This window comes from Oryctolagus cuniculus, chromosome 19, assembly GCF_964237555.1.
Source record: "Oryctolagus cuniculus chromosome 19, mOryCun1.1, whole genome shotgun sequence".
Lineage (NCBI taxonomy): Eukaryota > Metazoa > Chordata > Mammalia > Lagomorpha > Leporidae > Oryctolagus > Oryctolagus cuniculus.
The window spans coordinates 22,272,927-22,293,631 of NC_091450.1; the positions used below are offsets into that span (position 1 = coordinate 22,272,927).

At 45.0% G+C, this 20,705-nt stretch overlaps 1 protein-coding gene across 3 annotated transcripts in view; it reads left to right on the forward strand.

Moving 5' to 3' along the window:
• The window catches only part of ACSM1 (acyl-CoA synthetase medium chain family member 1), a 63,336-nt gene that overhangs the window by 17,720 nt on the left and 24,911 nt on the right, over nt 1-20,705 (forward strand). The window contains exons 1-4 of one of the 3 annotated variants that reach the window (XM_051847829.2): nt 6,389-6,530; nt 6,634-6,819; nt 13,297-13,535; nt 18,296-18,506. In XM_051847829.2, coding sequence (XP_051703789.1) covers nt 13,344-13,535; nt 18,296-18,506 — 403 coding nt within the window. In that variant the 5' untranslated portion in view covers nt 6,389-6,530; nt 6,634-6,819; nt 13,297-13,343. Of the gene's footprint in view, nt 1-6,388; nt 6,531-6,633; nt 6,820-13,292; nt 13,536-18,295; nt 18,507-20,705 lie in introns of those variants that run through there. The other 2 variants (XM_051847828.2, XM_070064788.1) reach the window with 2 other exon arrangements.

Here is a 20,705-nt window from a genome sequence, read left to right on the forward strand (position 1 = left end):
TTTCTGTGTTCTTTTTGGACTCCACTTGTGTATATTATTCCACAGTTGACCAAGAGACCGTCCATTCTTTTTTTTTTTTTTTTAAGATTTTATTTATTTATTTGAGAGGTAAAGTTTTAGACATTGAGAGGGGGAGGGAGAGAGAGAGAGGTCTCCCGTCCGCTGGTTCACTCCTCAAATGGCTGCAGTGGCTGGAGCTGAGCCAGTCCAGAGCCAGGAGCCAGGAGCTTCTTCCAGGTCTCCCATGTGGGTGCAGGGGCCCTGGTGCTTGGGGCATCTTCTACTGCTTTCCCAGGCCATAGCAGAGAGCTGGATTGAAAGAGTTGCAGCCAGGACTCGAACCGGCGCCCATATGGGATGCTAACGCCAGGAGCAGAGGATTAATCTGTGGCACAGCACCAGCTCTGAGACCAGCCATTCTTTTCCAATATTTTTCTCTCTGTTCTTCAGACTGATCATTTTTTGACCGGATTTCAAGTTCACTGAGTTTCTTTGAACCTCTCCAATCTTCTGTAGAGGCCACTCCGTTAATTTTTAATTTAAGGTAATAGATTTTTCAGTTAAACATTCTTAGTAAAAAATCACTTCTATTTCTCTGCCAGGACTTTATTTATTCACTTTAAGCATATTTTCTCTTGCTCCTCAAGCATAATCATTGTATTTATGGCATAGCTATTTAAATCCTTATCCATAAATTCCAACATCTGGATTATTTACTTCCCCATCAATATCCTATTTCTCTTGAAAATGGGTCACATTTTCCCATTTCTTTTCTGGATTTTATGCTGAGCATTGTCTTAATTTGTTGTAAAGAACCTGGATTTTGCTTTGTTTTTCTGAGGTATTGTTTTCTTATTTGCTTTAGTAGGCAGTTAGCTTGGCCATACTCAAACTAGAAACTCCACTCTGCAGTGTCTAATCACTGAAGACTTTGCTCAGTTGTTGTAGCCCAGAGCTGCATGGAATCTTTGTATTTCAGGGATTAGTTACAGATTTGGGGAGAATTTATAAATAGAATTTAGAGCTTTCCTAATTCAACTCTCTTTCTTGGATTTTCTATTTTAAAATGGAAAACTCATATAATCCCTCCATGTGTGGACTCCCTACCATTTCCACCTGCCTTGGTTGCTCTCTAGGACATTGTGATAGATATGGTTTCTAATATTTCATTTGGAGTTTGTGGTTGGTATCTGTCAGAAGCTTGGTCCTGTGGATGATGCACCTCCATTACTTGAAGTAAAAGCTCTGTAATTATATTCCTGCTCATCAATTATTTTATTAACTTCTGCCACACACCCACAGGCTTTGTGAGTATTTAATATTGAACTCCAGAAAAAAAAGTTATCTTATGATAAGATGCCTCCGGAGCTCCCATGAGACTGGAAGAGGGAATTGTAGATTAGAATCAAGCTTCAAGCTGAGTTTTATTTTGCCTCAGAGCTTTTTTTACCTGATGAAATCCAAAGATGTTGATTCTAGAAATCAAAACAAAGATGAATTTCAAAGAAATGTATATTCTTTCAGTTGGAAGTTATTCCCATGATCAAAATGTGTTGATAATTGAACATGGTGATTGAGAACTAGAATTTAGAGCCAGGTAGACATGGGTTCAAATGGGTTTAAATGCTCTTTCTGTCATTTCTTATCTGTGTGACTTTAGAAAAGTATCTTAAAATCTTGGGCATCCTAAGAACTAGTCATGGGGCTCCAAACCCATAAGAATCAGTGGTATAAATGTCATCTTCACTGTTAAAATGATCATATTAAAGGCAACAGATAGACTGGTCCAAGTTTAAAATGGATGATATAAATAACATCAAGTACCTGGTAAAAATAATAAAATTAAAAAGGAAGGAAGAACCAACATGGGAAACAGTCCACATAGCAGACTTCTAGAATGACATTTGCGATTAATAACACTCTGACCTCAGAATCAACCCTTTGGCCAGCGCCGCAGCTCACTAGGCTAATCCTCCACCTGCGGCGCACCCTGGATTCTAGTCCTGGTTGGGGTGCCAGATTCTGTCCCTGTCACTCCTTTTCCAGTCCAGCTCTCTGCTGTGGCCCAGGAAGGCAGTGGAGGATGGCCCAAGTCCTTGGGCCCTGTACCCACATGGGAGACCAGGAGGAAAGCACTTGGCTCCTGGCTTTGGGTCGGCACAGCACGCTGGCCATAGTGGCCATTTGGGGGGGTGAACCAATGGAAGGAAGACCTTTCTCTCTGTCTTTCTCTCACTATCTAACTCTGCCTGTCAAAAAAAAAAAAAAAAAAAGAATCAACCCTTAAGACCTCCTAGTCAGGCTGAAAGGCCTGCAAGAGCATTTCAGGCATGGAAAGCCAAGACTCTATGACAAAAAATAACCCATATCCTACATGGCAGATCTCTGTGAGACCTCAGAGGAAAGAAAGGGTCATCAAAGAAGGAGACACTCTACTCTGAAGGGAGGAGAGAACATCCACTTTGCTTATGGCCATGTCCAAATACTGATGGAGTCTATGGTCACAAAAGGCTTCCATAGCCTTGGCAGCACATGGCAAGAGCCTTGGATGATCATTGACATTATAAAAAAAGAGTGTTAATTGTTAGAGGAACAACAGTAGTCACTGTGCACTTGTTCCCCATGTAGGACCTCTGTCCCTATTGAATTATGAGAATCGACTGCAAATTCTCTCCCCAAACTGTACTCTATATGTTGTGGGGGGGGGGGTGCAAATTGTTGAAGTCTATGATAAGCATGGAGTTGGTCCTCTGTATATAAAGTCATACTAAAAATGAACCATAATGAAGAAGGAGATGGGAGAGGGAGAGGGAGCAGGGATGGGAGCTGGAGGGGGGGTGTTATATGGGGGAAAGAACCACAATACTCCTAAAGTTGTATCTATGTAAAAATGCATTCATTAAGTAAAATTTTTAAAAAAATCTTGGGCATTAATGTTCTCATTGTGGAAATGGTGGTAACAGTAGTGTCTTCCATGTGTTATATGATTTGATGCGTGGGAAAGGATTGGAACATTGCCTGGATCATAAGTATCCAATAAATGTGAATCCATATGACTTAGTCATGGCAATTTTTTAGTCCTAATTTCTTCATCTCTATAATAGGAAGATAATGCCCATCTTGAGACCTTAATAAATGTATAAATGAGATTATATTTATAAATATTATCATGCAAGAGGCACTGAAGAAGTAATGGGGGTTGTCAAAATGTTGCAAAGCCACTTCCCGCCTTGCCGACATCCCATATGGGCAGTGGTTCATGTCTCAGCTGCTCCACTTCTGATCCATCTCCCTGCTCATGTGCCTGAGAAAAACAGCAAAAGATGGCCAAGTGTTGGGCCCCTGCACCCTTGTGGGAGACTGTGATGAAGCTCCTGGCTTCGGCCTGGCCCAGCCCCAACCATTGTGGCCATTTGCAGAGTGATTCAGTGGATGGAAGATTCTCTCTCTCTCTCTCTGTGTGTGTGTGTGTGTGTGTAACTCTGCCTTTCAAATAAATAAATTTTAAAAAACAGAAGAAGTCATCAGGGGCCAATGTTATGGGTGGTGGATTAAGCCACCACTTATGATGCCCACATCCCACATTGGAGTGCCAGTTGGTTCAGGTACTCCTCTTCTGATTCATCTTCTTGCTGGGAATGCAGCAGAAGATGGCCCAAGTGCTTAGGCCCCTGCTATCTGAGGGACTCAGAGGGAGTTCCTGGTTCTTAGCTTTGGCCTAGCCAAGACTTAGCTGTTGTGGTCTTTGGAGAATGAACTAGTGCATAGATGATCTCTCTCTTGCTCTACCTTTTAAATAAATAAATCTTTTTAAAAAGAGTAACCATTTCTTCTGTCTTTCCATTATCCTTTCCTAAGAAATGATAATAGTCTTCACAGTGCACCTACCCTGTTCTCAGCAGCCTACATGTATTATCTCTATGATCAACCACAACAGTCCTATGAGGCCAGCATGTTTTTCTCACTTTCAGATGGGGAAACAGAAGCAGAGCATTGCAATAATCTGTCAAGATTTGGGTGGCCTAGTAACTGGTCAAACAAGTAGCCCAGTCCTGCCCCCATGACCCTGAAAGCTCTTTTAAGAAGTAATACGAGCTGCCATTTGAAAAGCACTTATTCAATAAAGTGTTCCCCAAGCTATTCTGAGTAGTTCCACCCGCAGGACAAAGTTCATGCAGTACTGGGTCTGAGATGAATGGGAAAGTCGTGGATAAACACTTAGGGCTTGGCCAAGCTGAGATGAAACCACACTGAGACTTTATACTGTTCTCAGTTACAGACTGAGTTCAAAACTATATCTGTACCTAGAAGATGTTTACTAGACATACATCGAATAAATGAATGAAGGTACTATAGGTTTGTCATATGCCAAATATTTTTTCTCCTAGGGCTGGAAAATAAGGTTGACCAGGTGACAGAAAGGTAGTGTGTTCTTCCCCACCACTGTCCAGTTCTGCAGAACCAAAATTACCTCAGCTGACCAACCTATATCCATTCTTTCCATGGGAGAAGCCAGGCTCAGAGATGGAGAGGCAACTCAGGTAGGATAGAGGTGGAAGGGACTTGAGCACAGAGAGCCAGCCTAAATAAAACCAGGATTTGAGTAGCATCGCTGCCTTCTTTGGCCTCAGCACCTTTGGATATGTTATATAACCTGTTTCTTCAGTCTAACGCTATCCTAACTGAGCTATTTCAGTGAAGATTTCTGTTTCTTCATACGTAAAGCATGATAAACTGTATGCACCATTGCAGAAGCCAAAAGGCTGAGATTCATGCCTAATTCTTGTCTGTCTGCTTTCCTCCATCTAAACCATTAGCAGGTTCTCCCTATGATAGCCCAAGAGCCCATCCTACAGTGATCCACTTACCATCCCCAGGGTATCACCCCCGTCTGAGCCAACACCATTGTATGCTTAGACTGTTACCATAGCCTCCTAACTGCCAGCCCCAGGTTCATTCTTGCCACCTCTAAAATCCCTTCTCCTTAGAACTATCAAAGGAAGCCTCCTAAAATGCAAATCTAAATGCTTCTGTTTTGAATATTTTACTTATTTACTTTCCTGTAATATTTTATTTCAAAATTATATAATCAAAGTAGTTACTTAATTGGAACATGTCTCTTTCCTCTTAAAATCCTCTTGAGACTTCCCATTGCACTTAGAATGGAAACCAATCTCATTATTATGGACATAAAGGTCCTTCAGGTTTCCTGCCTGTGTCTCTAACGTCACTGTCACACTTCTTCTCACTCAGTAATCTGCCACATTGCCTCTCCTCCAGTGCTCAATAATGTTAGCTCAGGGCAGGTGTTTGGCTCAGCAGTTAAAGACACTGATTGGAACACCCACATCCCATAATGGAGTAAGTCCTAACTCTGCTTCCAATTCCAGTGGCAAACCAACTAGCCCTACCCTCTCATCCTCTCCTCACTGTGAAACTGAAGCCCATTCTGAGCTGAAATGTTCATCTTCAATGCACTGGCAAGCAAGGGCAAGACCCACCTCTCACTGGCCAGGTTTGCCCCTGAGCCCAGTAGCAGTTGGGAAGGAAGGGTTTGGGGAACACTGGGCCATGATACAGGAGATCACCCATTCCCCCAAAAAAGCACCCCCCAGAATGACTCCAGTACAAAACCAGTAGTACAGGCCACTACCCAGGACCACCCAGGTTAATCAGCGTAACATCAATTCAGCATGTAAATGCCTGGTTCACGCGTTCTACAGACTTCATGTCACACAGCTCTCTCAAGAATCTCGGGGAATGGCTGGCGCCGCAGCTCATTTGGCTAATCCTCTGCCTACAGTGCCAGCACACCAGGTTCTAGTCCCGGTTGGTTGCTCCTCTTCCAGTCCAGCTCTCTGCTGTGGCCCAGGAGTGCAGTGGAGGATGGCCCAGGTCCTTGGGCCCTGTACCTGCATGGGAGACCAGAAGGAAGATCTTTCTCTCTGTCTCTCACTGTCTAACTCTGCCTGTCAAAAAAAAAAAAAAAAACAAAAACAAAAAACAAAAAAAAAAAAACAAAATGAATCTCATGGAATAAATCTTGTCAACACTGCTCTTTCATTTTACATTAAGACCAGGCTTCACATGGGTAAAGGTTTTCCCAAGAGGCTTCTTATAAAGGAGCTGAGCCAGGCTTTAAATTTTGGGATTCTAAATTGTTTCTCTTAAAATGCCAATTTAATAATTTAAAGCCAATATTGATTATGCCCAGCCATGTGCTATTTAGAAATAATTTCATCTAAACCTAAGAAACACTCAAAAACCCTGGGAGACAGGTGTTACTATTAACATTCCCACTTCACCAAAGTAGAGCTGGGGTCACACGGGTGTTAAGTAACCGACCTGAAGTTCAAACCCAGATCCTCCCTCCTCCAAGGTATACACCCCTCCCTGTTATGCCTCTCTGCCCCTCAGCTGTCATTTAAGTGAAAACCTGGGGGCACAAGGCTGGGAAAGCAGAGCAGACTGGCTGCAGTGAGCAAGTGGAAGTACTGCCCTTCACCGTGTTCTTTCACTCCAGCCATCCCGTAAGGATTGGGGGTACTTCATAGGAATGGTTTGTTTTTCTGGAGACTGGTGGTTTGTCTCTCCCGGAGACTGACAATTGTTTTCTGCCCCATTCTGCCCCAGCACCTCCTCCCCCTGCTGAATCATCCAATTCCTGACAAGTTCTCCGCTCAAGGTTCCCCTGAGCCATGGCCAGGAGCCAGGTTCTGCAGCTTGCACGCTCCTGGGCAGACAGGAGGGAGCAGACAAAGCCTCCTTTTCTATATATACATCCGAGACCTAGCCCACCTGTGTCCTGAACGACACCAGGTAAGACCAAGGCTAATGACAGCTTCTTTACTGGGTGTGTGGGGGTGTGCGTGTGTGACAGAAAGCCACAGAGCTGTAAATTACATATGGTGCCCTGAACTTAAAATCCAATTTCAAGTTCTGGCAATGCTGCTTACAAGCCGGGTGACCTTGGGTAGGTGGCTTAACTTCTTTGATACTTCATTTTCCTCATGGAAAAGTGAGGGTGGTGATGCTGGCCAAGGGGAGTACGTGAGAACATGCATATGGTATGTATAGCACTGTGGCTGGGACGCAGATGGGCACTGATGGAACGTCAGGCTTCTTGCTTGTGATGGGACGTGGGAGGAAGGCACGGAAACGTCACTGGAAGGCAGTTTACTTCCCGTGAAGTGAATGCCTTTCGTTTTTTTCTTCTCTCACAGTGAGGGGATTGGTTTCAGAAGTTGCCAGCAGTTACAGGGCACTTGGACATTTATTAAGCCCTTACTGTGTACCAGACTGAGTGCCAACCAAATGATTTATGTACACTATCCCACCAGTCCTTATGGGGAATCAGGAAGCAGGGATCATCACTGTACTCCCAAGCTCAGAGACATGAACACTCCCCAGGGCTGCTCAGCTGGAGCTGCTGGGGCCAGAAGTACAACTGTGGCTCTGTGAATTGTGCTGCTGTCTTCACATAATTAAGATAATTGGGACACTAAGTATGTTGTCTCAGTAAGTGGCTTTTTCAGTCCGAGGGCTTGTGAAGCCCAAGTTTGGTTTCTGGAATGATTCAAGGTGCTGTGTACCTGGACATGTAGTGCAAGCCAAGCTACACATCAAACAGCTTTCTGAATCTACTCTAAGGCACTTCAAGAGATTGTTCCTTAGAGCTGTTCCATAGGATGTTCTTAGACTATACACTCTGAGAGGGTAGGGGCTTTTTCATTCTAATTAGTCTCTGATAGTATCAAAACCATTCATGGTACATCCACAAGAAATAGAAAAATATGAAAAACCTATTTCTATAATTTCTATAATTCGGACATTTCATGGGCAATGTTCATCTTTCAGTTTTTGGAATTAGAAAATGAAGGGAAGAATTTAACATTTCATTCAGTTCTTATTGTATGAGTAGTTAGGGTTTAGATATAGATACCACATGGATACAGAGTGGAAGATATGACTGTAGCTTCTGATATAGTTATAGATATAGTGTTGGCTTACTTGGCTAATCCTCCACCTGTGTCGCCAGCACACCAGGTTCTAGTCCCGGTTGGGATGCCAGATTCTGTCCCTGTTGCTCCTCTTCCAGTCCAGCTCTCTGCTGTGGCCCGGGAGTGCAGTGGAGGATGGCCCAGGTCCTTGGGCTCTGCACCCGCATGGGAGACCAGGAGGAAGCACCTGGCTCCTGCCTTCGGATCAGCGCAGCGCACTGGCCGTAGTGGCAATTTGGGGGGGTGAACCAATGGAAAAGGAAGACCTTTCTCTCTGTCTCTCTCTCTCTCTAACTCTGCCTGTCAAAAAAAAAAAAAAAGATGTAGTACAGACGTCATTGTAGCTATAGTGGTATAGACATCCACAATCTCTCTGGTGCTTGGTCCTCTGAACACTGTGAAGATCAGCTGCTTATAAATCTGTATTAATCACTGCAAATGCCGGACCCTGCAGTGTCCCAGTGTAAGAATGTATCCCCATCCCTTCTCTTTGGACTCCACTTCCAAAGGTGAAAAGGCCACTTTCTCTGTCAGGCTTCATTACTCTGTGAGAACTTCCCGAAAGACGGTAACTAACAGTGTCTCCAATTTCCAGCATGCTTACCTGGACGAGGGCCCAGCTAAGAGCTTTATGCGGTTGGCATTCACTCTGCGCCAGGTTCTGTGCAACAGGTGCTGCCAAATTTTCATGTTTGAGAGAAAGGTTAAGTAAATTTCCCAAAGTTACCTAGCTGGTGAGGGTAGGGCTGGAATTTGAACTTAAGCTGTTCGATTCCTAAGGCCATGCTCTCTGCTTCCATGGCCCTCCTCTGCTGAGCACTGTGTTTGGCTCTGTCTCGTGACAAAGATTAAATTAGAATAGCAGCACATTTAGAAGTTGATGCTAACCCATTTCTTCCTTGTCTGACTAAGAGGGGGCATATTATTTTGCTGGGGTAGTCTTGGCAAATGACCACAGACTAGGAGCCTTAACAAGAATTTATCTTCTCATAGTTTAGGAGACTGAGGGTGGTTAATTCTGAGGTCTTCCTCCTTGGCTTGCAGAGAGCTGTCTTCATAATCACATGGCATTCTCCCTCTCTGTGTGTCTGTGTCCTAATCTCTTCTTTTTTAAAAGATTTATTTATTTACTTGAAAGTCAGAGTTACACAGAGAGAGGAGGAGAGGCAGAGAGAGAGAGAGGTCTTCCATCCTCTGGTTCACTCCCCAGTTGGCGGCAATGGCCGGAGCTGGGCTGATCCAAAGCTAGGAGCCAGGAGCCTCCTCCAGGTCTCCCATGTGGGTACAGGGGCCCAAGGACTTGGGCCATCTTCCACTGCTTTCCCAGGCCGTAGCAGAGAGCTGGATCGGAAGCAGAGCAGCCAGGACTCAAACCAGCACCCACATGGGATGCCTGCATTGCAGGCAGCAGCTTTACCTGCTACACTACAGCGCAAGCCCCTATTGTCTTCTTATAAGGAAGACATACTATTGTTTTTAAAAAGAAGTCTTAACAGACATATTAAAATTGTACTATTTATGGGGTACTATGTGATACTTCAGAACATGTGCACATTGTATAATGTCCAGCCAAAGTAAATATGTTTATCTCTTCAAACATTTTTTTAATTTATTTACACAGTTAGACAGTGAGAGAGAGAGAGAGAGAGACAGAGAGAAAGGTCTTCCTTTCGTTGGTTCACTCCCCAAATGGCTGCTATGGCCAGAGCTATGCCTAATTGAAGCCAGGAGCCAGGTGCTTCCTCCTGGTCTCCCATGCAGGTGCAGGGCCCAAGCACTTGGGCCACCCTCCACTGCCCTCCCAGACCACAGCAGAGAGCTAGACTGGAAGAGGAGCAACCAGGACTAGAACCCGGCGCCCATACTGGATGTTGGCGCTGCAGGTGGAGGATTAACCAAGTGAGCCACGGTGCCACCCCCTATCTCTTCAAACATTTAACATCTCTCTATGATGAGGACATCCAAAGTCCCATTTCTGGTGACTTTGTTTAGTAGAGAATTACAGAGTGCATTAACAATTGCTGCAGTCACTCTGCTGCGCAATAGACTCTCAGAACCTCTTACCCACATTGAGCTATAACCTGGCACCCATTTATCAATCTTTCCCATCCTTCACCCCTTCTCTCTCCAATCTTTGGCAACTACGTTGTTAACTTATGAGATCTCCTGTGTGTTAGACTCCACTTGTGAGTGAAATCGTGTGGTACTTGTCTCTCTGTGCTTGGTTAATTTCACTTAACAATGACCTCCCCTTCTATCTGTTCTTGCAAATGGCAAGATGTCATCCTTTTTGTGGCTGAGTAGTATTCCATTGTGCATAGGTACCACATTGTCTTTATCCAGCGCATGGACACTTAGATTGCTTCCGTTTCTTGGCTACTGTGAATACTGCTGCCATTTTAACAGAATTACTTTTCCAAATATCCTTTCTTCCTGATAGTCACATTGTGAACTACTAGCGGTTACGATATGCAGGTTGCAGGGGACATGATGTGGCCCATCATAAAGGATTCCTGGGTTTCCTCATTACATTGCTCCTTTTTGTTTGGGTCTTCAGCCATTTATTAAGGGGTTGTTTGTACCGTCTTTGGGGGAAACAGTGAGTCCGTCATTTGAAGAAGACCTAAAGATCACATAGACAGCTGTGTAGACAGAGCAACCAAATCTCTCATTCTCATTGTAATCAGCTCACACCTGGGGAGACAGGTAGGTAGGAGTTGGGAAAAATAGCAGAGGGAGTGAATTTCTAGAGCCAGTGTTGCTATCAAACTTGCTGTACAACCTCAAGAAAATCCCTGACCCTCCTGCAGTGTTAGCCTAGGTCAGGGATTTGAAGTTCACATGTCAACAGGGGCTGGTCAGTTCCAGCAAGTGGGGAAGGAAGCACAGGTGACAAAATGGAGTGGTGGGAATTGTGTCACAGTGGGGAACATCCTATTTAAATGAAGCAGACATTTGTCAGCCACAGCCAATTGGGGTCAGGTGGAAATAAAGGCCAGTGTTTGCTGGTCATTGCCAGTTTGATGGGTCTGTTCTGTAGATCTGTTGTCAAACAATATTGTATTATTGATGAAACTGAGAAGAAGAAGTTAGTTGTTAGTGATGATAAGGTGCTAGTATCCCAAAGCTGTTGGCAAAGTGGCTGTCTTGAGTCAGTCAGAGTTTCATGGATAAAATAAAACAGCTAGGGCCAGTGCTGTGGTGTAGTGGGCTAAGCCTCCACTTGCAGCACTGCCATCCCATGTGGGCACTGGTTCGAGTCCCAGCTGCTCCACTTCTGATCCAGCTCTCTGCTATGGCCTGGGAAGGCAGTGAAAGATGGCCCTGGAATAAGCTCCTGGCTCCTGGCTTTGGATTGGCCCAGCTCCAGCCATTGTGGCCATTTGGGGAGTGGACAAGTGGTTGGAAGACCTTTCTCATTGTCTTTCTCTCTCTGTGTAACTCTACCTTTTGAATAAATAAATTAAAAATCTTTAAAACAGCTGGGGCTTGCAGTTCTCAAGGGGCCTACAGTCCAGTTTTTGTCATCACTTCAGGCACCTTGATCCAGTTTCTAAAATCTAATTTCCCGATGTCTCATCTCTCAAGTAAAGGATTGCCTAACAGTGAAAAAACAAGAATATCCTCATGGACATGGAGGTTCTAGATTAAGCCAATTTTCATGACTGAACTTTAAAAAGGACGCTAATGGCCGGCACTGTGGCTCACTAGGCTAATCCTCCACCTTGCGGCACCCACACACTGGGTTCTAGTCCCGGTCAGGGCGCCGGATTCTGTCCCGGTTGCCCCTGTTCCAGGCCAGCTCTCTGCTGTGTCCAGGGAGTGCAGTGGAGGATGGCCCAAGTCCTTGGGCCCTGCACCCCATGGGAGACCAGGAGAAGCACCTGGCTCCTGGCTTCGGATCAGCACGGTGCGCCGGCCACAGCGCGCCGGCCACGGTGGCCATTGGAGGGTGAAGCAATGGAAAAGGAAGACGTTTCTCTCTGTCTCTCTCTCTCTCACTGTCCACTCTGCCTGTCAAAAAAAAAAAAAAAGGACCCTAATAAGCGAGGCTCCGCTCCCATGTTTGGGGCAGTTGTCAGGTTTCACTTCCTGTGTCAACTCTGATGGGTTGGAAATAACTGCAGAAATGCTGTCCTCAGGGAGATCTGCAGGCCACATCTGTGCCAGCGGGGAAGGTGCTGTGATGTTGGCAGTGTCTGCCCCGAGGACTTTGGTGTGTATTTGTCAGTATACATAGAGTGATAGGTAAGAGAAGCCCAATTTCAGGCAAAGAGAAATTGTTGGCTTACAAAATCCAGGAAAGGATATTAGCAAGAGAGGACCAGAGATGCAAGGGGTCTCAGGAGCAGTAGGAATAGGGGCTTGAGTATCCCCAGGATCCTCGCTGTCCCTCATCTCCACATCTCAGCCTCATTCTCTCCTGTGGCAGGGCTCTCTCCACATGACAGGAATCAAACCCCAGACAGCTGCCTAAAGGTGCACTTCCTGGCTTCTCCCTGAAAGAGACAACTTTACCTACACCTTGGCACCAAACACACAGGAAAATCCACATAGCAGTCATGGCTGGCCCCGTTTAAGTTAAAAATAATAGGGAGTGACTGCTCGTAATGGTTCATCTAAAGATGACAACTTTGGGAGGGGCATTTGACATAATATGTCAGAGTACCTGGGTTCTATAGCCAGCTCTTGCCTGTAACTCCAACTTCCTGCTAATACACTTCCTGAGAGGCAGTGGCCATGGCTCAAGTAATTCTCTCCTACCTGGGAGGATTAGATTGAGTTCCCAGTTCCTGGCTCTAGCCCTGACCCAGCACCAGCCATAGCAGGCATTTAGGGAATGAGCCAACAGCTGAGAGATCTCTTACATGCTCGTGCTCTCTCCCTTACAAATAAATTTTTAAATTAACTAAGAAGACAGTCTCCATGGAAACCACATGATTGGGTTTAGCAGGAAGAGAGATGTCCAGGGTAAGGATATCAAAATTGCTAAATGGTGAGTTTCTAGCACAAAAGGAATGGTCACATGGCTGCCACTTTGGGCTTAAATCCCAGGAGGCTGAAGAATGGCCCCCAGGAATGTGTTCCAACCTTTTGTAGTAGCTACACGCCCTCTCCAGTACATTCTTCCTTGTGGCTCCCCCACTGGAAGGATAGCTCCAGTAAGTTGCATCTTCCAGGTTGAACTGAGCTGAAACAAAGCCATAACTCTTGCAGCCAACTAGGAAAGTGCAGCACTTTTGTGGAGAAGCTTCCTGTGCACAACCAACCTGTGAACCATCTCTTTCCGAGGCAGGAGGTAACGTGAGAATTCTGAGTCCAGTTCCTGAGGGCGACCCCACCATGCAGTGGCTGATGAGGTTCCGGGCTCTCCGAGGAATCCGAAAATCCTTCCATGGCATCCAAGCTGCCCCTTGGCCACTGCGCTGCCAGTCTGTATCAGGAGCTGGAGCCCCAAGATGGAATGACTTTGATAAACCTGAGGAATTTAACTTTGCGAGCTATGTGATGGACTACTGGGCTCAAATGGAGCAGGTAAGGGGGCATCGTGATGGGGACAGAAGCAGGGGTGGCCACACTGGACTTCTCTTCTGCCTCTGTGTATCAGTGTCATGAAAGAAACTCATATTTCAGGGTTCAGTTCTCAGTCCAGTATTTATTTTCTCACTCCTCTGAGCCTCAGTGGTTTCATCTGTGAAATGGGGGTAAACTTATCTTTGAAAACAGTAAGGGTAAAGTATCTGATATACAATCAGTGCTCCAGTTCTCATCACAAATTAGCAAATTCATGTTGGTCAGAGTTCTCACTTTCAGCTAATGGGACAGTGAGTCTAACTGAAATTCACTTCATTGCTTTAAGCTACATCCAGAGGAGGGTAGATTACCTGAATATGCTTATGAGCCTCTGATGTATTTGTATGTCAGGTCATCCATTTTCCTCTGAGCCTGGCCAGTCTAACAGGAGTGCTACCTATCAACTACCTACTTGAGTGTGACTTTGGGGTAGGTCCAGAGAACCCACCCCTGAGGCCTGCTGAGTTGATCTGTTCCTGCTTGTCTTGTATTTTCCCAAGACACAGACCATGAGAGAAGCAGTGGTGACATGAGGACTTAGGATAGATAATGGTAGGGCTTCCAGCTGGCACCCAGCACCATCTTGGCACAGAGACAGAATTCACACCCGAGATGGGAGTTAGAGAGTTGATTTAAATTTTGTTTCCCTTGAATTCCATTCATGTGTTACTTTTATATAAGGCATATATATATATTACATGGTGTCTTCTTCCCCATTCTCTTCTTTGTCTTTTCCCTGAATTCCCTTAGTAACCTCAAGAGTAATAAACCCTTCAGTGATGGAAAGCGATTTTTGTAACTGTGTCAAATCATTTTGTGTTTACTCCTGTGATTCAAAGAGCACTGTAATTGTCCCCATTTTCTTGATAAAGTGGTTTCAAGGACTTAAGCAACCTACTCGATGATACATGTATTAACTAGAGAGCAGAGTTTGGATAAAAGGTGTCTGATTCCACAAGCTACAAGGTCTGATGATGCCAAGGCATCTCTACCTTCAGAGTGTAAATTGATTTTCCTCATTGCCAGGCCAGAAATCTAGTTAATATCTTTTGAAGAAAACTTCTTAAGTTTCCTTTAAAACCACGATACTTTTGTCTGTCCTGGCATCCCATAGTATTTCGAAGAGTCCCTTCTTCTGAATTCTGATGCGTGGAAGTTTAAGTTTTGTGAGGTTGTGGATTTTTTACTGCTTTGTTCACTGTTGCATCCCTGGATTGCTGAACATAACTGCTGCATTAACTACTCCTTAACTAAATCTAAATGAATGCAGGACCCTGGACAGCAACACTAATGCACAAGATAAACAACACTGGCTCCTGGCCATGGCGTGGTTGGTTGTATTTTAGCAAAAGGCTATAACAAGTAATTCCCAAGAATTTCCATAGGTTTCTCTAAATATACACACAGGAATAGTGGAAGCTTTGGCACAGGCAGGTCTAATGCAGAGGCTTTTGTAGTTCTGGCTGCTTTTGCAAAACCCCATCTCGTGATGGGACCATCATTGCTGCATGACCATGACGGGTAGAGCTGAGTGGTTGCTAGCCTCTTGTGTGGAGTCTGGCAGGTTGCTCCCATGTATGTTACTCCCTTGGCCCCTGTGGGCACTGAGTTTATGATCTCAAGTTTTAAAACATGAGTATCTCAGTTTATCTAAATATTTATAACCTAACCATATAATTTGCCAATTTAACATAATATAAAAAGCATTTACTTTCAGACCCAGAGGATTTTCTCCCTTGGTAAATGTGTTTATAGTCAGGAATCAAGCAATTAGCCCACCTATGGAAACGGGTGCTCCTTGATCTTGTCTCATAAGTTGACATGCCAAGCTATCCAAGTGTATGATCATTCGGCAAGCCTGTAAGGAGCACACCCATTCCTTATCAGTGACAATCTACTAAAGAAATCATGTGCATATATCTTTTAAAAATATATTTAACTATTTTCTTGCTAAGCTATCATTGACATCTAGAAACGTTTTATCACTGTCGAATTTTTAAAAAGCTATCATTGTCTTTGTCCAAAGAAACTAAAGCCTGACATTTAGGTTTAATTTAATCCTGAAGATCTTTATCGTTCCTCATTTTTTTTTTTTTTTGCTGAATCACTAATTCAACAAGTATTTACTAAATAATTCCTATGTGCCAGATATTTTTCTAAGTGCTTCCAGAAAGAATTTAAAGGTCATCACCATTTTTAAAAGATTTTTATTTTATTTTATTTGAAAAGCAGAGTTACAGAGAGAAGTAAAGCCAGAGAGAGGTCTTCCATCCGCTGGTTCACTCCCTAAATGACTGCAATGGCCAGAGCTGATTTGATCCAAAGCCAGGAACTGGTAGCTTCCTCCAGGTCTCCCATGCAGGTGCAAGGGCCCAAGGACTTGGGTCATCTTCTGCTTTCCCAGGCCGCAGCAAAGAGCTGGATTGGAAGTTGAGTAGCTGGGATCCAAACCGGCTGGGATGCTGGCTCTGCAGGCTAGGGCTTTAACCTGCTCTACCACAGTGTCATCCCCAGTCATCACTATTTTTTTGAGAGTATTTTCTAAATAAAAAAGTAGTATAAGTCTTTCAAATCAAATTCTTTATACCTGATCTTAGCCGAAATGTCCAGGAGTGATTCAAGTCAAATTCTTAACATGTAATAGGCTTACCAAAAATCTTAGAGCTAAAATACAGGGTTTTAACTGTAGGCAGACTTTTAACAACAGGTTATTAATATTTCTATTCCATCAACTTTGACAAATTGAGCAATTTTTCATTTCACCTAAATAATCAATTTTATTGCATAAGGGTATTCATAATTGCCTCATTGCTTTTTTGATGTCTGTATTAACTATAATAGCATACACTTTTTCACTCTTGATATTATGGATTTAATTTTTTCTTGATAAGTCTTGCTAATGGCTTATCAGTTTTATTAATATTTTCAAAAAACAGTGTTGCCTTTTCTGATTAGGCTAATCCTACGCCTGCGGTGCCGGCACCCCGGGTTCTAGTCCTGGTTGGGGCACCAGGTTCTGTCTCGGTTGCTCCTTTTCCAGTCCAACTCTCTGCTGTGGCCCAGGAAGGCAGTGAAGGATGGCCCAAATGCTTGGGCCCTGCACCCACATGGGAGACCAGGAGGAAGCACCTGGCTTCGGATCTGTGCAGCGCACCGGCCATAGTGGCTATTTCAGGGGTGAACCAACGGAAGGAAGACCTTTCTCTCTGTCTCTCTCTCATTAACTCTGCCTGTCAAAAAAGAAGGAATGCATTTTATTTAGAGATGAGCAGGAAGTAGGTATGTAGTTTTTATTTATTTAAATCAATTATATTGAGAGATAACTCACCTAGAATAAAATGTACACTTTTCAGGTGTAAGGTTTAATGAGTCTTAGAACTTCTGTCACCCAAAGTTTCCTTTGGCCTTTCCCAAACAATCCCCACACACTCCCACCTTGGGCTCCAAGAAGCCCTGGCCTGCTGGCTTGCTGTCACCAGGGATTAGATTTCTCTGCTCAAGGGTTACCTAGAAATGGAATCTTGTGGAAGGCACCGTTCTGTGTCTTTCTTTCCTCTGCACGTTTTTGAGATTCACCTGTGTTGCTTAGTCTACTAGTTGCTCGTGCCTTTTCATGGCAGCATTTCCTGGTCTTGAAGAGTGGCTCCGTGCAGGGGAGGAGCCTCACTCACCCACCTGCCCAGTGCTAAGGTTTAAGGTCTTCTCAGGCCTTTTCTAGCACTTGTCTCCCCTGAACCTGTGTGTTTCTTCTTCCCCAGTCTTCCGATTTGTGTGGCTGCTTCCCTAAAAGTCTCACTGTTCTTCCCAGAGCCTTAGGTGTTCTGGTGTCGGTGGTGTTTTCCCACCCCCCTCCCCAGCACACACACATGTGCAGTTTTCACCGTGGCACCTCCTGCTGCTGTCAGAGACCTCTGATGTGATACGCACACCGTGCCACTGCTCACATCTAACCCCCAGGTCAGGCAAGACAGAAGCTGGTTCCTCCAGCAGCCCCTGGACAAGCTAGAACACACAAACATGTTCCATTCTTTTTCTTCTGTTGAAAATGATGAGCTGGGAATTAGATGCACCACATCAGGGATGGGCTGAGGAAAAAGCAAGGAAACAAGGAAAATTCATGATTTTCCTAGAGTTTTGCACATGACGTTTTCTTGTAGGCATTTGCTTCATTGCTACATATTCCTGGTTGCTTTCTGGAGCTTCCACGAAGCTACTTTAGTCCATTGTTGCTTACTTAGTGTTTCTAGTGGGGAAAGGAACCTGGGGCTTCCAAGTCTGCTATCTTCCTGTCCCAACCTCTAGAATTACCTTGAGTTCTTTCAAATGTCCCCCAAATAGTTACAGCTTTATTGAGCACCTAGTTTCTGCCAGGCACTGTTAAGTGTGCTTTACTCAATAAATAACTCATTTCAACTTTGCTACCTGCTAGGCAGTATCATTATTCCTATTTCACACATGAGAAAACTGAGACACAGAGCAGAACCCACTGTCCCTGTGGGACACAGACACATGGAATACAAGAGGCCATTCCTAATCTTAGGTGGCTTGAAGCTGAGTGGCTACAGCAGGCTAAGCAAAGCCAGCCGGCCCCACCCCGCTCCCAGCTTCTCTTGCTCTGTGAATGCTTTGAAATGGGATCTCAGCTCTGGCAGTGAGCTGGCCCAGGAGGCATCCCTTCCCTCTGAAGCGTGGAGTAACACACAGTGTATTATCTTGACCAGGAGGGCAGGAGAGGTCCAAACCCAGCCCTGTGGTGGGTGAATAGTGAAGGAGATGAAGTGAAGTGGAGCTTCTCAGAGGTGGCCAGCTTAACTCGCCGGACAGCCAACGTCTTCACACAGAGCTGCGGCCTGCAGCGGGGAGATTTTCTGGCCTTGATTCTGCCTCGCATTCCTGAGTGGTGGCTGGTGGCTATAGGCTGCATTCGAACAGGTCAGTGACACAGGGCAGCCCCAGTGGACCTCATGATCGGCTCAGAGCCCATTGGTTCTGGATATTGGGTGCTGGGCGCCCAGCCCAGCCCAGCCCAGACACAGCTCTGAGGCTCTCACCTTGGCTCCAGTGCTGGGACTGCAGGGCCAGGCCCTCTGGGATGAACAGCTCAGCTGCAGGAAGACACTTGCTGTTCCCCGGCAGTCTTCACATGCACACTCCTTCATGAACCCTCTTACCCTGTCTTATTCTCTCCCTCACGCTCACATCCGTACACTCTCCAGCACAATGTCATACATTCTCTCTCACTGTTGCTCTCATTCTAATTCTCGCTCTTGCTGTCATGCACATACTGTCTCAGATGTTCTTACTTTCAAAGATCAATTGTTAATGTTTTTCCATATTTGAGTCTTTCTCCCTCCCCTTCCATCTTCTCTCTCTCCCTCTCCGCCTCCCTCTCTCCCTCTCTCCCTCTCTGTCTCCCTCTCACCCTCTCTCCCTCTCTCCCTCCCTCCATCATTTAAGAATTACTTGTTCCCGTGGTAACATCTACACCAAACACCCCTAAACACGGGAGCATGTATCTCATAAGATCTAGATAGTCCCTTTGCATAATCCCAATAGCTATTGCACAAGAAAACTAACATCAGTCCAACATAGTTACCTGACACACATCCATATAAAAATTCCTCAGCTGCCCTGACAATATCTGTAATTGCCAATTGTTTTCTTTAAGTCCAATCAAGAAGCTTACACTCCATTTAGTTTTGATGTCTTCTAGTCCCCTATAATCTCAAATGATTCCTCAGGATTTTTCCAAAAAATGCAATAACATTTTTTCCTTTTTTTTATTTGAAGGGAGAAAGAGAGATCTTCGATCCACTGGTTCACTCTCCAAATGCCTGCAATATCGAGGACTGGGCCAGGCTGAAGCTAGGAGCTAGGCATTCCACCCAGGTCTCCCACATGGGTGGCAGGGGTCAAAGTACTGGAGTCAGTCAGCACCTGCTGCCTTCCCAGTGTGCACTGGCAGGAAGCAGGGTGGAGAGCAGAGGCAGGCGCTGCTTTCAGGCACTCCAGTGTGGAAAGCACAAATCCTCAGCGTGGCTTAACCTGCCGCGCTACAACGCCTATCCAGACAATGACATCTTGAAAGGCCCAAGCTAGCTGTTTTGCAAAATGTGCCTCAAAATTTATCTTTATGACTTTTTATCATATTGGTCCTATTCAGGTTAAACACTCTGGACAGGAGTATGATAGGGCATTGTCATGTCAGTTCCGTGCATCACATCAGGTTTACATGAAGTTGGCTTCCCCCATCATCAGTCGAGTTGTGTCATCACCCAGTTTCTCCTCTGTAAATACACCTCTGCTTCTGTAATCAGTGAGTCACCTGTGGTGTCGTACTTGGGAGACTGGGTGGATATCCTTTCCAACAGTCTCACACTGTGGTTTGAGTATTATTGATAATCCTTGACTGAGTTGAATATTGCTTTCAGGGTTTTAAGTAAGAAGTTTCTGTTTCTGTCATTCCCTCCACATTGATGATCAGAACTCTATGCAGAGACCGCTTTCCCCTTCCCCATGTATCTTTTTGCCTGTGTGATTTAGACTCGTGGATTTTCTTAATCCTTCCCTACTCTATTGTGCATGCTCTGTAACACCATCATGATCTTGCTTATATATTCCGTACTGCTCCTGTTCTCTCACAAACAAAATAGTTGATTAATTCAACCAGGCCCTGGGGAATCCAGGATGAACAATGGCAAGAAGAGTACAGGGAAGAAAAGCCATGTCCTCTGTAGAGCTAGGAGATGGTCCACAGACACCCAAGACCTGGGCCCAGCCCTCTGAGATAAGCACAAGGAGAGAGGATGAGAAGCAAAGGAGGGGCATCCCACATAGGTGCAGAGCTCATGAGTCAGGAGCAGCCCCTGTGAAAAATGGACACTTGGGAAGAGAGCATCGAGGGGCCGGCACTGTGGCACGGTGGGTAAAGCCATCACCTGCATCCCATATGGTGCTAGTTCAAGTCTTGGCTGCTTCTCTTCTGATTCAGCTTTCTGCTATGGTCTGGGAAAGTAGAGGAAGATGGCTAAGTGGTGGGGCCCCTGCATCCATATGAGAGACCTAGAGGAAGCTCCTGACTCCTGGCTTTGGATCGGCCCAGCTCCAGCTATTGCAGCCATTTAGAGAAGT